A 15,062-nucleotide genomic window follows, 5' to 3' on the forward strand; every position below is an offset into this window, starting at 1 on the left:
TTTAAGGGGGTTTTGTTGTTCTGTTGTTATTTTAATAATCTATAAGTAGTATATATTTTGTTAAAAAATACAAGTCTATAAATATTTCCAATACAAATGTTTACAATTTTTGTTTAACTAATATAAACTACCAATAAAAAAAGCAAAAAAAGAGTAAAGGATTTATATAAATGGAAGATTTCGATTACAGGACAAAAACATTAAATGTTCTTCTTCGAATGTTGGCTTTAAATATATTAAAATGGAACGTTTTGTAGCTTCTTAATTTGTTCTTCTATAAACCAGTGTTATTCATTAGAGTTTGAGTGATTACCATTCATAGTCACATTACCATTTGTGTGACCTTGTCCATAGTGATACATTACTTTGTAATTATTTAAATAATTACGTGGTAAAGGAAATTTAATACTATCGGCTCCCAAATAACAGGCACCGTAAGCCATACATTTCGTAATACGTATTAGCTTAAGACCAAATGGTATATGAGCCTTTTTCAACTCCTGTATAAAACCGTCTTTAAGGAGAGGCCAACTCAACCATACCGAACCAACACAGACCACATTTAAATCTCCCTCTCTAACTAAATCATTGTGAACTTTTGGTGCTAGCGAATTGATATGAGTGGCTATATGAGCACCCGCCTCACGAAAGAGAAATTTCGATAGTTCATCACCTTGTTCGGCGGCATGAGAGAGTTTCTTGCATAGACTGGCATAGAAGGGTTTATCGAATTTGGCATAACAGTGTGGCAGCAAATCGAGGCGTGTTTGTATATTGAAGTGTTCCTGTATAAGTTTCCAAACAGTTTCGACGGGAAATGGCGCTTTGGAGAAATTATCCATGTCATCGAAGACCAGCTTCATGGCACGATGGGAAATATACCAGGCTGTAAGAATGAAATTTATTTTGATTATGTTTAAAAAGTAAAATTTATGATTAATTTTTTAAAATATTGTTAATGTTAGTTTAAATATTATTCCATGGTCAAGTTCTAGGAAGCAAACACTGACTGAAAACTTACCACTACCCTCATCTCCCAAGAAATGACCCCAACCACCGCAGCTAAATGAAGTTCCATCGGGATTTTTCAATAAGGCATTTGAGCCGGTACCCGATATCAGTACCATACCACCACTGGGAGAAGCAGTAAAAATACTGCCCATAGTATCGCTGCAGACATAATAATGATCGGCTATATCGGGGAAAGAAGTGCGTAATTCCATTTCCAATTCATAGTTGGTGGCTTCCTTTTGTGGATGTGATTAAAAATTATTATTATTATTTTTATAACACTTATTTACAACTAAAAAGTGTTAACTCAAAACTTAACAAAACAGATAAGAGCCACTTAACGCAAAAGAGCGAAAAGTTACAATTAATATGCCTGTATCTGACCTTGTCTCATTTAAATAAATGTAACACACTTTTAAATATTTTATTAATAATTGTTTGTTATTTTATGTTAATTATTTATTTGTGTTTTTCTTACCTGTTCACAGCCGCTTAAACTTAAGCCCAAACTTGTTAAACGTGTCTCTTGCGGTATATTTGCATCGGTTTTCGCACGCTCAATCATATCGGCAATACGTCGGGCACATTCGGCAATGCCAACCATCCAGTGGTTGGTACCCAGTCCAGTTGTTGTAACAACACACTCACCATCCTCCGAACAGATGATTAAACGCGAATGTGTAGCACCACTATGTTTGTAATAAAAGGTTTCAAATTTAAAGATTGTTTTTTTATACCCTACACCACTTTAGTGGAGAGGGTATATTGGGTTTGTGGTGATGTTTGTAACGCACAATAATATTGGTCCTATACCCACCTTAAAGTATACCAATCGGCTCAGAATAATTTTCTGAGTCGATTTAGCTATGTCCGTCCGTCTGTCCGTCCGTCCATGTAAACCTTGTAATCAAACTACAGGTCGCAATTTTGAAGATAATTCAATGAAATTTGGTACATGATCTTCTATTGTCCCAGGGACGAAGCCTATTGAAAATGGTTAAGATCGGTCCATTATTTCACTTAGCCCCCATACAACTGAACCCCTCGTATAGGGCTTTTAAAACTTCTAATCAAACTACAGGTCGCAATTTTGGAGATAATTCAATGAAATTTGGCACATGATCTTTTATGGAAGCCTGTTGAAAATGGTTAACATCGGTCCATTATTTCACCTAGCCCCCATACAACTGAACCCCTCGTATAGGGCTTTTAAAACTTCTAATCAAACTACAGGTCGCAATTTTGGAGATAATTCAATGAAATTTTGCACATGATCTTTTATGGTATCGTAGACGAAGCCTACTGAAAATGGTTAACATCGGTCCATTATTTCACCTAGCCCCCATACAACTGAACCCCCGAATAGGGCTTTTAAAACTTGTAATCAAACTACAGGTCGCAATTTTGAAGATAATTCAATGAAATTTGGCACATGATCTTTTATGGTACCGTAGACGAAGCCATTCCATTATTTCACCTAGCCCCCATACAACTGAACCCGCCGAATAGGGCTTTTAAGTTCATAATTATGTTTAATATACTCATATCTCGACAAAACCAAGTTGTATACAAGACTTGATGACCCCCACGAATTCCATAACAATAGGTTCTCATATGACCCTAGCCCCTATGAAAAGCCCCCATCAAAATTTCACTTAAATGTCCACAATTTTATTCAACAATAAACGGCTTAAGTATGTATATCTAAGGCAAGGTACAATTCAACTTAAATGCTTTATTATGGCAACTAAATAACATTATATTTTTGTCAAAGGTGTAGGGTATAATATGGTCGGCCTCGCCCGACTATAATTTCTTACTTGTTTTATTTTAGTATTGAATTGGAAATAGCAAATGATGTGCTAAAGAGTTAGTGTAAATTTAGTAGGGAGGGATGGATTAATAATGATATCTTGTAAAATAAAAGTGAGCAGAGATAAGTTATAAAAATGTCTTTGCAGGCTCTAGAAACAACAAAAGGATTCACAAAAACACAGTTTTAGTTTTATTTGAGACCAATTTTTATTGAGACCAATATTTCGAACCTAAAAATACTCATGTTAAAAACCATATATAAATGTATAAATATTTTATAAATACTGCGATAAGAATAAAAGATTCAGCTATTTAGGACACAGATGAGAAAGTTCAAAAAGATAGAGGATATATCGGATTTTTCCACAATATCTAGCGCGGAATACGAAGAATAAACCCAAAAAAAGATTTTGTGAAGACGTGCGCCTGAAATCAACCCCGAATCTAAGGGTCTCTCAAAAGAAGTCCTTACAACGCGTAAGAATAAGATTTCTCTGTAATATCTGGTAATCCGATTGGAAAAATCCCTAGATCAGCACTATAAGGTAAGAGATTGTGAATCACACAATCGCTTCTAACCGATAGAATCCTAGTACTTGTCTGATTACCGGTCGCACTGTTTCCAGATAGAATATGCATGCAACCGTTGTACAGAGGGGCAGAATCAATCTTTTCAAAATATATACAACAAATTCATCAAAATATTTTTATTTTTACAATAAACAAATCTCGTGAGAAGTAATTCATATGTTAGTTATTGATTTTTTTTAATCATTTCAATAAATTCCCCAATAAAATAATAAAAAAAACATTTGTAATCAATTGATAATGAAAGATATTGTAATATGTATAATTTACGATCACAAACAATAATGAACGGAAAATATAATAAATTTAAAAAAGATTCTATTGTAATCTATTAAACGATTTTGCAATTCTATTACAATGTTAAGATTAAATAAAAAAACAAATAACATTTAAAGAAAAGAAAATTGAACAAATGAAAACTATTGTGACCTTATAAAATTAGTTGATCTTATGAACTAAAGTTAAATATTTCAGTTTAATGTGCTTAGATTGACATTTATTAAATTTAATGTTGTAAATATGTTTAATAATTTTTTTATTTAATAAATAAAATAAAAAAAAATAATAAATATGAAAGTTCCATTAAAGTCAGACATTGAATGATATTCCGACTTTTTTCTTGCAGTTCTAGTTCAGTTCTACTTCAGTTCTAGTTCAGTTCTAGTTCAGTTCTAGTTCAGTTCTAGTTCAGTTCTAGTTCAGTTCGAGTTCAGTTCTAGTTCAGTTCTAGTTCAGTTCTAGTTCAGTTTTAGTTCAGTTCTAGTTCACTTCTAGTTCACTTCTAGTTCAGTTCTAGTTCAGTTATAGTTCAGTTCAAGTTCAGTTCAAGTTCAGTTCTAGTTCAGTTCTAGTTCAGTTCTAGTTCAGTTCTAGTTCAGTTCTAGTTCAGTTCTAGTTCAGTTCTAGTTCAGTTCTAGTTCAGTTCTAGTTCAGTTCTTGTTCAGTTCTAGTTCAGTTCTAGTTCAGTTCTAGTTCAGTTCTAGTTCAGTTCTAGTTCAGTTCTAGTTCAGATCTAGTTCAGATCTAGTTCAGATCTAGTTCAGTTCTAGTTCAGTTCTAGTTCCGTTCTAGTTCCGTTCTAGTTCAGTTCTAGTTCTGTTCTAGTTCAGTTCTAGTTCAGATCTAGTTCAGATCTAGTTCAGATCTAGTTCAGTTCTAGTTCAGTTCTAGTTCCGTTCTAGTTCAGTTCTAGTTCAGTTCTAGTTCTGTTCTAGTTCAGTTCTAGTTCAGTTCTAGTTCAGTTCTAGTTCTAGTTCAGTTCTAGTTCAGTTCTAGTTCAGTTCTAGTTCCGTTCTAGTTCCGTTCTAGTTCTGTTCTAGTTCAGTTCTAGTTCAGATCTAGTTCAGATCTAGTTCAGATCTAGTTCAGATCTAGTTCAGTTCTAGTTCAGTTCTAGTTCCGTTCTAGTTCAGTTCTAGTTCAGTTCTAGTTCAGTTCTAGTTCAGATCTAGTTCAGATCTAGTTCAGATCTAGTTCAGTTCTAGTTCCGTTCTAGTTCAGTTCTAGTTCTGTTCTAGTTCAGTTCTAGTTCTGTTCTAGTTTAGTTCTAGTTCAGTTCTAGTTCAGTTCTAGTTCCGTTCTAGTTCCGTTCTAGTTCCGTTCTAGTTCCGTTCTAGTTCAGTTCTAGTTCAGTTCTAGTTCAGTTCTAGTTCAGATCTAGTTCAGTTCTAGTTCAGTTCTAGTTCAGTTCTAGTTCAGTTCTAGTTCAGTTCTAGTTCTGTTCTAGTTTAGTTCTAGTTCAGTTCTAGTTCAGTTCTAGTTCCGTTCTAGTTCCGTTCTAGTTCAGTTCTAGTTCCGTTCTAGTTCCGTTCTAGTTCAGTTCTAGTTCAGATCTAGTTCAGTTCTAGTTCAGTTCTAGTTCAGTTCTTGTTCAGTTCTAGTTCAGTTCTAGTTCAGTTCTAGTTCAGTTCTAGTTCAGTTCTAGTTCAGTTCTAGTTCAGTTCTAGTTCAGATCTAGTTCAGATCTAGTTCAGATCTAGTTCAGTTCTAGTTCAGTTCTAGTTCCGTTCTAGTTCAGTTCTAGTTCTGTTCTAGTTTAGTTCTAGTTCAGTTCTAGTTCAGTTCTAGTTCCGTTCTAGTTCCGTTCTAGTTCCGTTCTAGTTCCGTTCTAGTTCCGTTCTAGTTCAGTTCTAGTTCAGTTCTAGTTCTGTTCTAGTTTAGTTCTAGTTCAGTTCTAGTTCAGTTCTAATTCAGTTCTAGTTCCGTTCTAGTTCCGTTCTAGTTCAGTTCTAGTTCAGATCTAGTTCAGTTCTAGTTCAGTTCTAGTTCAGTTCTAGTTCAGATCTAGTTCAGTTCTAGTTCAGTTCTAGTTCAGTTCTAATTCAGTTCTAGTTCCGTTCTAGTTCCGTTCTAGTTCCGTTCTAGTTCAGTTCTAGTTCAGTTCTGGTTCAGATCTAGTTCAGTTCTAGTTCCGTTCTAGTTCGGTTCTAGTTCAGTTCTAGTTCAGTTCTAGTTCAGTTCTAGTTCAGTTCTAGTTCAGTTCTAGTTCAGTTCTAGTTCAGTTCTAGTTCAGTTCTAGTTCAGTTCTAGTTCAGTTCTAGTTCAGTTCTAGTTCAGTTCTAGTTCAGTTCTAGTTCAGTTCTAGTTCAGTTCTAGTTCAGTTCTAGTTCAGTTCTAGTTCAGTTCTAGTTCAGTTCTAGTTCAGTTCTAGTTCAGTTCTAGTTCAGTTCTAGTTCAGTTCTAGTTCAGTTCTAGTTCAGTTCTAGTTGAGTTCTAGTTCAGTTCTAGTTCAGTTCCAGTTCAGTTCTAGATCAGTTCTAGTTCAGTTCTAGTTCAGTTCTAGTTCAGTTCTAGTTCAGTTCTAGTTCAGTTCTAGTTCAGTTCTAGTTCAGTTCTAGTTCTGTTCTAGTTTAGTTCTAGTTCAGATCTAGTTCAGTTCTAGTTCAGTTCTAGTTCTGTTCTAGTTCAGTTCTAGTTCAGTTCTAGTTCAGTTCTAGTTCAGTTCTAGTTCAGTTCTAGTTCAGTTCTAGTTCCGTTCTAGTTCAGTTCTAGTTCTGTTCTAGTTCAGTTCTAGTTCAGTTCTAGTTCAGATCTAGTTCAGATCTAGTTCAGATCTAGTTCAGTTCTAGTTCAGTTCTAGTTCAGTTCTAGTTCAGTTCTAGTTCAGTTCTAGGTCAGTTCTACTTCAGTTCTAGTTCAGTTCTAGTTCAGTTCTAGTTCAGTTCTAGTTCAGTTCTAGTTCAGTTCAGTTCTAGTTCAGTTCTAGTTCAGTTCTAGTTCAGTTCTAGTTCAGTTCTAGTTCAGTTCTAGTTCCGTTCTAGTTCAGTTCTAGTTCTGTTCTAGTTTAGTTCTAGTTCAGTTCTAGTTCAGTTCTAGTTCCGTTCCAGTTCCGTTCTAGTTCCGTTCTAGTTCCGTTCTAGTTCCGTTCTAATTCAGTTCTAGTTCTGTTCTTGTTTAGTTCTAATTCAGTTCTAGTTCTGTTCTTAAGTTCTAGTTCTGTTCTTAAGTTCTAGTTCAGTTCTAGTTCTAGTTTAGTTTAGTTCTAGTTCCGTTCTAGTTCGGTTCTAGTTCTGTTCTAGTTTAGTTCTAGTTCAGTTCTAGTTCAGTTCTAGTTCCGTTCCAGTTCCGTTCTAGTTCCGTTCTAGTTCCGTTCTAATTCAGTTCTAGTTCTGTTCTTGTTTAGTTCTAATTCAGTTCTAGTTCTGTTCTTAAGTTCTAGTTCTGTTCTTAAGTTCTAGTTCAGTTCTAGTTCAGTTCTAGTTCAGTTCTAGTTCAGTTCTAGTTCAGTTCTAGTTCAGTTCTAGTTCAGTTCTAGTTCAGTTCTAGTTCAGTTCAGTTCTAGTTCAGTTCTAGTTCAGTTCTAGTTCAGTTCTAGTTCAGTTCTAGTTCAGTTCTAGTTCAGTTCTAGTTCAGTTCTAGTTCAGTTCTAGTTCAGTTCTAGTTCAGTTCTAGTTCAGTTCTAGTTCAGTTCTAGTTCAGTTCTAGTTCAGTTCTAGTTCAGTTCTAGTTCAGTTCCAGTTCAGTTCTAGATCAGTTCTAGTTCAGTTCTAGTTCAGTTCTAGTTCAGTTCTAGTTCAGTTCTAGTTCAGTTCTAGTTCAGTTCTAGTTCAGTTCTAGTTCAGTTCTAGTTCAGTTCTAGTTCAGTTCTAGTTCAGTTCTAGTTCAGTTCTAGTTCAGTTCTAGTTCAGTTCTAGTTCAGTTCTAGTTCAGTTCTAGTTCAGTTCTAGTTCAGTTCTAGTTCAGTTCTAGTTCAGTTCTAGTTCTGTTCTTAAGTTCTAGTTCTGTTCTAGTTTAGTTCTAGTTTAGTTCTAGTTTAGTTCTAGTTTAGTTCTAGTTCCGTTCTAGTTCAGTTCTAGTTCAGTTCTTAAGTTCTAGTTCTAGTTCAGTTCTAGTTCAGATCTAGTTCAGTTCTAGTTCAGTTCTAGTTCAGTTCTAGTTCAGTTCTAGTTCAGTTCTAGTTCAGTTCTAGTTCAGTTCTAGTTCAGTTCTAGTTCAGTTCTAGTTCAGTTCTAGTTCAGTTCTAGTTCAGTTCTAGTTCAGTTCTAGTTCAGTTCTAGTTCAGCTCTAGTTCAGTTCTAGTTCAGTTCTAGTTCAGTTCTAGTTCAGTTCTAGTTCAGTTCTAGTTCAGTTCTAGTTCAGTTCTAGTTCAGTTCTAGTTCTAGTTCAGTTCTAGTTCAGTTCTAGTTCAGTTCTAGTTCAGTTCTAGTTCAGTTCTAGTTCAGTTCTAGTTCAGTTCTAGTTCAGTTCTAGTTCAGTTCTAGTTCAGTTCTAGTTCAGTTCTAGTTCAGTTCTAGTTCAGTTCTAGTTCAGTTCTAGTTCAGTTCTAGTTCAGTTCTAGTTCAGTTCTAGTTCCGTTCTAGTTCTGTTCTAGTTCTGTTCTAGTTTAGTTCTAGTTCAGTTCTAGTTCAGTTCTAGTTCCGTTCCAGTTCCGTTCTAGTTCCGTTCTAGTTCCGTTCTAATTCAGTTCTAGTTCTGTTCTTGTTTAGTTCTAATTCAGTTCTAGTTCTGTTCTTAAGTTCTAGTTCTGTTCTTAAGTTCTAGTTCAGTTCTAGTTCTGTTCTAGTTTAGTTTAGTTCTAGTTCCGTTCTAGTTCGGTTCTAGTTCTGTTCTAGTTTAGTTCTAGTTCAGTTCTAGTTCAGTTCTAGTTCAGTTCTAGTTCAGTTCTAGTTCAGTTCTAGTTCAGTTCTAGTTCAGTTCTAGTTCAGTTCTAGTTCAGTTCTAGTTCAGTTCTAGTTCAGTTCTAGTTCAGTTCTAGTTCAGTTCTAGTTCAGTTCTAGTTCAGTTCTAGTTCAGTTCTAGTTCAGTTCTAGTTCAGTTCTAGTTCAGTTCTAGTTCAGTTCTAGTTCAGTTCTAGTTCAGTTCTAGTTCAGTTCTAGTTCAGTTCAGTTCTAGTTCAGTTCTAGTTCAGTTCTAGTTCAGTTCTAGTTCAGTTCTAGTTCAGTTCTAGTTCAGTTCTAGTTCAGTTCTAGTTCAGTTCTAGTTCAGTTCTAGTTCAGTTCTAGTTCAGTTCTAGTTCAGTTCTAGTTCAGTTCTAGTTCTGTTCGTTCTAGTTTAGTTCTAGTTTAGTTCTAGTTTAGTTCTAGTTCCGTTCTAGTTCCGTTCTAGTTCAGTTCTAGTTCAGTTCTTAAGTTCTAGTTCTAGTTCAGTTCTAGTTCAGATCTAGTTCAGTTCTAGTTCAGTTCTAGTTCAGTTCTAGTTCAGTTCTAGTTCAGTTCTAGTGCAGTTCTAGTTCAGTTCTAGTTCAGTTTTAGTTCAGTTCTAGTTCAGTTCTAGTTCAGTTCTAGTTCAGTTCTAGTTCAGTTCTAGTTCAGTTCTAGTTCAGTTCTAGTTCAGTTCTAGTTCAGTTCTAGTTCAGTCAGTTCTAGTTCAGTTCTAGTTCAGCTCTAGTTCAGTTCTAGTTCTATATAATTTCTGGCTATTTTTTAGATAATTTCTGACTAATGTTAGGATAATTTCTCATTAATTTAAAAAGTTGTAGATAGTTCTAGTTTATGTACCCAGCAAAAAAGTGTCACCCGACTGGTGACTGTGTTTTCATTTGTAAGGATATGTTTGGTTTATAAAAGCGAAAAGTATGTAATCGCATTTTTAGATGTGATTAAGATGTCGTTTGTAAAGTATGACATCAATTATTTTTTGCTGGGCGTAGTTTATTTTTATTTCAATTCTGGATCATTCTTTAATAATTACTAGTTCATTACCATATTAGTTCTTGATCTGATAGCTGTATCTCTGCTACCTATAACACTTTTAAATTCAAATTGAAAAAGGATATTATTTTCCAAATATATTTTCTTTCAATAAACATACTTTAAATTTATTACTTTATGCATATTTTTGCTCAAATGTAGAGTATGATAAGAGGTCTTTTTAATTTTCATAAAAAATATTTATTTTTTTATTAATTGATTGAAATCAGTGCTTACATATATTGATTGCTCAATAAAAGAAAAGCACAAAGTTAATTTAAAGTCAATAAACTTTTTTGAGGAAGAATGAAAAGAAATTTAATTAATAACAATTTAAAATAAATTAATTGAATTTTTGTGATTTATGTATTTAGGTAACTACACTTTTATAAGAGAAATAAAAATGTGTTTAAATAAATTGACAAAATAAAAGAGGGCTCGTGTTATTTATGGGTGTGTATGTCATGGGCGTTTATATGATCAATTGGAAAATTATTTAATATGAATGAATTGATGTATTTAGGTTTAAATTGTTCAAATAGGTACTTACCCCTCAATTCCGCCAAAATATTTCATTTTTATATACAAATTTGAACTATTTTTCTTTTAAAATTAACAGAAATACTTTAGAAGTAATTTGATACTAGGAACTCATAACCTGAAACGATATAAAATTATAGAAAACTTTCTTAATAAAATGTTATTGTTTATCATATGTCATAATTTTACTTATTACAAACAATATTAAAATAAATGCAACTTAAAAGAAAATTTTTGCTTATTAAAAAAAAATTTATTGAAATTACCAAACTTTGGACTTGATATCACATGTATTGTAAATGTAGTATTTTAAACATGCAAAATATGAATGACAGTACAAAATTAAGGCAGAAAATGTACGTGATTTTTATCAAAAGTGAAATACATATACGGACTTATTGCTAGGACTTTTAAAAACCTAATCGAACCTTATGTATCGAATAATACTGCATACTAATTCTAATTCTTTGGTAACGTTACAAAAAAATTTAAATATAATTTATTTTTGTTTAACTATTTCTTGAAAATCTTTTATTACATATTATGTATTTGAAAACACAACTAATAATACAATAATTTAAGGCTGGTAAAATCGCCAACAAAAAAATTGGTTAACCTGTTAAAATAATACTTTCGTTTTCAATAAACCCCAAAAACAACAAAGCAATTATAACAAATATTATAAACAAAACCCGTTTTATTGCAAGAAATTAAAGACATAATAGAAAAACGCAAATAAATTAAAGTCTATTTTAGCTGGCTCTAGACACAACAGGCAATTAAATAAAACAACAAAATAACGGTAAGTAACATTATTTGATAGTGACGTTGCAATGTTATTGTTATTATTTTAATTGTCAATAAACAATGCATCATTTTCTAGGGGTTTGAAAATTGCTGTTTCTTTGTGGTTAACAGAATGTCAGAGAATGCACTCATGCTGTAGTTTAGAAACTAAATAGAGTTTTATTTACATACATACATAGTACATACATATGCATACATAAGTATTACTTGATTATTGTATTTTTTTTTTTTATTTTGTCAATTGTCATCGTTTTTGTTTGCGTACTTGCTATTGTATGTATTTACATATTTGTATTGCTTATTTACAAACATGCCGGGAGAGTAAAAGAGCGAAATAACTAAACAATTGCAGTATGTAAATATGAATGAATAGCTGGTTAGAAAAATTTATTAATTGTAATTTAATCTGTTGGTTTTATGGTTTATACTTAAAAATCTTACAAATACAATCGTGTGAATAAATTTCTTTAAATTAAAATAGATTGACTAACTAGCAAAATAAGCAAAACCCATTATTAGAAAATATTTTAATAAAACAAGTTACTCAAGTTCTTTAATTTTTTGGATAGTGGAGAAAGAATTAAAAAGTGCAATTTTTTGACTGGACGTTTAAGAGTATGGCGGGGAAGGGAAGGGAATAAAAGGCAAGGAAACTAACGAACAACGACGAAGAACAACGAATAACGAACGAACGAAACGAAAAACGATTAACTAAGAACGAACGAATAACGAACGAACGAACGAACGAACGAACGAACGAACGAAACGAACGAACGAACGAACGAACGAACGAACGAACGAACGAACGAACGAACGAACGAACGAACGAACGAACGAACGAACGAACGAACGAACGAAACGAACGAAAACGAACGAACAACGAACGAACGAACGAAACGAACGAACGAACGAAGAACGAACGAACGAAACGAAACGAACGAACAACGAACGAACGAACGAACGAACGAACGAACGAACGAACGAAACGAACGAACGAACGAACGAACGAACGAACGAACGAACGAACGAACGAACGAACGAAAACGAACGAACGAACGAACGAACGAACGAAAGAACGAACGAAAACGAACGAACGAAACGAACGAACGAACGAAACGAACGAACGAACGAAAACGAACGAACGAACGAACTAACGAACGAACGAACGAACGAACGAACGAACGAACGAAACGAACGAACGAAGAACGAACGAACGAACGAACGAACTAACGAACAACGAAAACGAAACTAACTAACAAACTAACGAACGAAGAACAAACTAACGAACTAACTACAACTAACGAACTAAAACTAACTAACAACTAACTAACAACTAACTAACTAACTAACTAACTACGAACTAACTAACTAACTAACTAACTAAACTAACTAACTAACTAACTAACTAACTAACTAACTAACTAACTAACACTAACTAACTAACTAACTAACTAACTACTAACTACATTTAAAACTTAAAACCAACGACTCCTCCTCTGCAGGACTAATGACTTGGTCCACTTACATATCCCTCATTTACAACAAGACTGTCATAAATCAAAAAAATTAGTTTTGAGTAAAGCAGTATTGAATGTTTTATGAAATTTTACTTTTTTTAAATAATTTGAAAATTAAAACCTGATAATTCTAATCTGAACATAAACTTAATTTTTGTTTTTCAAATATGTATGTATATGTAAGTGAAAACTTTTTTTTAATTTAATTTTGACGTTTATAATACACCGAAAATAATAAACATTTTTAAAAATAGACAAAACTATATGAAAGGCTTTAATATGACATATATTTTCTAGTACTCAGTTCAAAAACCCGAATTTTGTTTTGTAGTACATAAATGAACGATATGTAAATTTTGTAATCAAACTACTGGCGAAAATATTTAAGGCAATTAAATAAAAAGTTTTATGTAACTACAATACTAAGCAGAGTACTAAGAAATGCCAATATTTCACTCAAATTAGCTATTGAATTCCTGAAATTTACATACATACATATAAAATTGTAAAATATTTGCTGAAGTAATTTTTTTATATTATGATAAAAAACTCTAAAATTTGTTTTTTTTAGTTCAGTCCATATTTGGACATTTACATATCGTCACCTGAAACGCAAACGGCCCTAACTAACCAAAAATTCAAAATCGATTTTATTGTTGATTATAAAGTATTGCATGAAAACAAACAAGTCCACACAAAAAATTGGACTCCTCCTCCAAAATTAGCGATTTTATTGACAAAAAACAAAAGGACCTATCTACAAAAACATTTAAATATTAAAGGTAAAAATCCAATTTATCCATTTTTAAATTTTAATAAAAACAATTTGTTTATTTACTACAAATAAATCGTGTTGATACAAACAAACTTTTCAATTTCAATAGTTTTTTGCTTCTCCTGTAAAATTTTAAAAATTTTAGATAAAGCCGTTTGCGTTTTAGGTGACAATATGTTTGTAATTTGTCATGACCCTCATAAAGCCCATTTATCATTTAAACTTATTTACGGGATTGTATTAAGATAAAATTTATCACTAAAAATTATTTTATATAAAAAAATATTTTATTAGGAAATCGGTTTCAATAGGCAATACTTAAATATATAATCAAAACTCACAAGTACCACTATTTTATTATTTTTTTTTTTTTTTCAAAACAATAGTTTAGTTTTTTTGTTTTAATAAAAATCGTCTAATGCAACGTTTACGATTTCGTATGACTGTTCAAAAACACAACAAAAATATAAAATAATCAAATACCAACAACAAGAACTTTCTAACCGGCAATGCATTCAAAATTTATACACAATCTTCAAAAACAACAACACCAAACAAAATATAGAAATAATCAAATTACACTAGACACGTTACCAAAAAAAAAAAACTTTTTATTTTAATACTTTTAATTTTAGTCTCATACACAAAATTAAACACTTTTTCTTTAAAAATATGTAATAACAAAATTTACCATTAAAGGGATAACAAGTGAATAAAATTCCTTTTTATTATTCTTTTGTTTTTAAATTGCAAAATAATACTTTTACTAACAACAATCTTGTTTCTGGTGATTTGGTGGCACAACAAATACGTTTTTTTTTTTTTTATTATTTTGATGTTAATAGATATATTTTTTGCCTTTTGGTTTATTTTTTTCCGTATCTGGTAGATTTTTAACTCTCTACAATACAACGTTTACGTTTACAATGAACTTGTTGTGCACTAAATATATTTATACCCACCAAACCAACCAGCCAACCTGCCTTACAAAATGTGCACATACATACATACATACATATATATGAACACTAAAAAGTACTATGTTTTTGCCCCTCTTTTTCTGATTATTGTATTTTTTGAGATTCGTGCTGTTTTTATTGCAGAGCACAAAAACAAATACATATGTACCATTTGTTGTCAATTTTATTTGTTAGTGTATTATAATCAGGGTTACCAGTTACTTCATGTTATGTTATTCCCAAATGAGAAAAAAATCAATATAGAAAATAAAGAAAATTTTTCAGATATACATTATATATATATATATATATTATATGCATATGTATACATACATATTTTATAATCCAACTTTTTGTTCTATTTAATACAATTTATTATGATTACTTTATACATATTGAACTACTAATTGTTGTTTGTTATTAGCATTTGCTCTTTTATTTTTTTAATCCCCAAACTATAATGACAAATCCCATTAAAATTTACAAAATCTGAAAACCTAAATTTAATTTCTTACTCTCTTAAGCTCTCAATTATTGCAATAATTTGGCATGAAGCAGGGTTGGGAAAATAAACAGTACTAATTGAATTAAAATGCATGGAAAATGTTAATTTTGAAATAGTACTAACATACATAGATATGTATAACAAAAATAGTACTTTTTTAGGTTTTAGAGAACAAAACTAATTATTAGTGTAGAAACTACACCAGACTATAGACTAAACTATATACTAGATCATAGACGTTACCATAGACTAGATTATATACTAGTTTATAGACTAGACCATAGACTATACTATACATTAAACTATTGACTACACCATTTACCATTATATTTTAGAAATTTCTAATGGTGTTTTCGAAATTTCTAATTATATTTCAGAAATGTCTAATTATACCCAGCAAAAATAAAACGAAGTACT

At 31.9% G+C, this 15,062-nt stretch overlaps 1 protein-coding gene across 2 annotated transcripts; it reads right to left on the reverse strand.

The window, feature by feature from the left end:
• On the reverse strand, window positions 1-14,118 carry LOC119606591 (N-acetyl-D-glucosamine kinase). Of its 2 annotated transcripts, none has more exons than XM_037960157.1 (5): window positions 13,873-14,118; window positions 10,093-10,200; window positions 1,490-1,700; window positions 1,022-1,247; window positions 1-886 (listed from the first exon to the last, which is right to left on the reverse strand). In XM_037960157.1, the coding sequence occupies exons 2-5, from the start codon at window positions 10,116-10,118 to the stop codon at window positions 288-290; spliced, it is 1,062 nt and encodes a 353-aa protein (XP_037816085.1). In that variant the 5' UTR covers window positions 10,119-10,200; window positions 13,873-14,118; the 3' UTR covers window positions 1-287. The 2 variants fall into 2 exon arrangements, with proteins under 2 accessions (XP_037816085.1, XP_037816086.1); XM_037960158.1 differs by having other exon boundaries at window positions 13,953-14,109.
• Between the last annotated feature and the right edge of the window lie 944 nt (window positions 14,119-15,062).

This window comes from Lucilia sericata, unplaced genomic scaffold (genome assembly GCF_015586225.1).
Source record: "Lucilia sericata isolate MDLA Ls3-8-SP2 unplaced genomic scaffold, ASM1558622v1 Contig000603F_arrow, whole genome shotgun sequence".
In the NCBI taxonomy this organism is placed as follows: Eukaryota; Metazoa; Arthropoda; class Insecta; order Diptera; family Calliphoridae; genus Lucilia; species Lucilia sericata.

Excerpts from the sequence above, each read along its gene's own strand:
- LOC119606591 (XM_037960157.1), bottom strand. The coding sequence starts at position 10,118 with ATGAAATATTTTGGCGGAATTGAGGG. Across the intron at positions 1,701-10,092 it reads TATTTTGGCGGAATTGAGGG|TGGTGCTACACATTCGCGTT; the intron begins GTAAGTACCTAT and ends TTACAAACATAG. Across the intron at positions 1,248-1,489 it reads GTTTAAGCGGCTGTGAACAG|GAAGCCACCAACTATGAATT; the intron begins GTAAGAAAAACA and ends CATCCACAAAAG.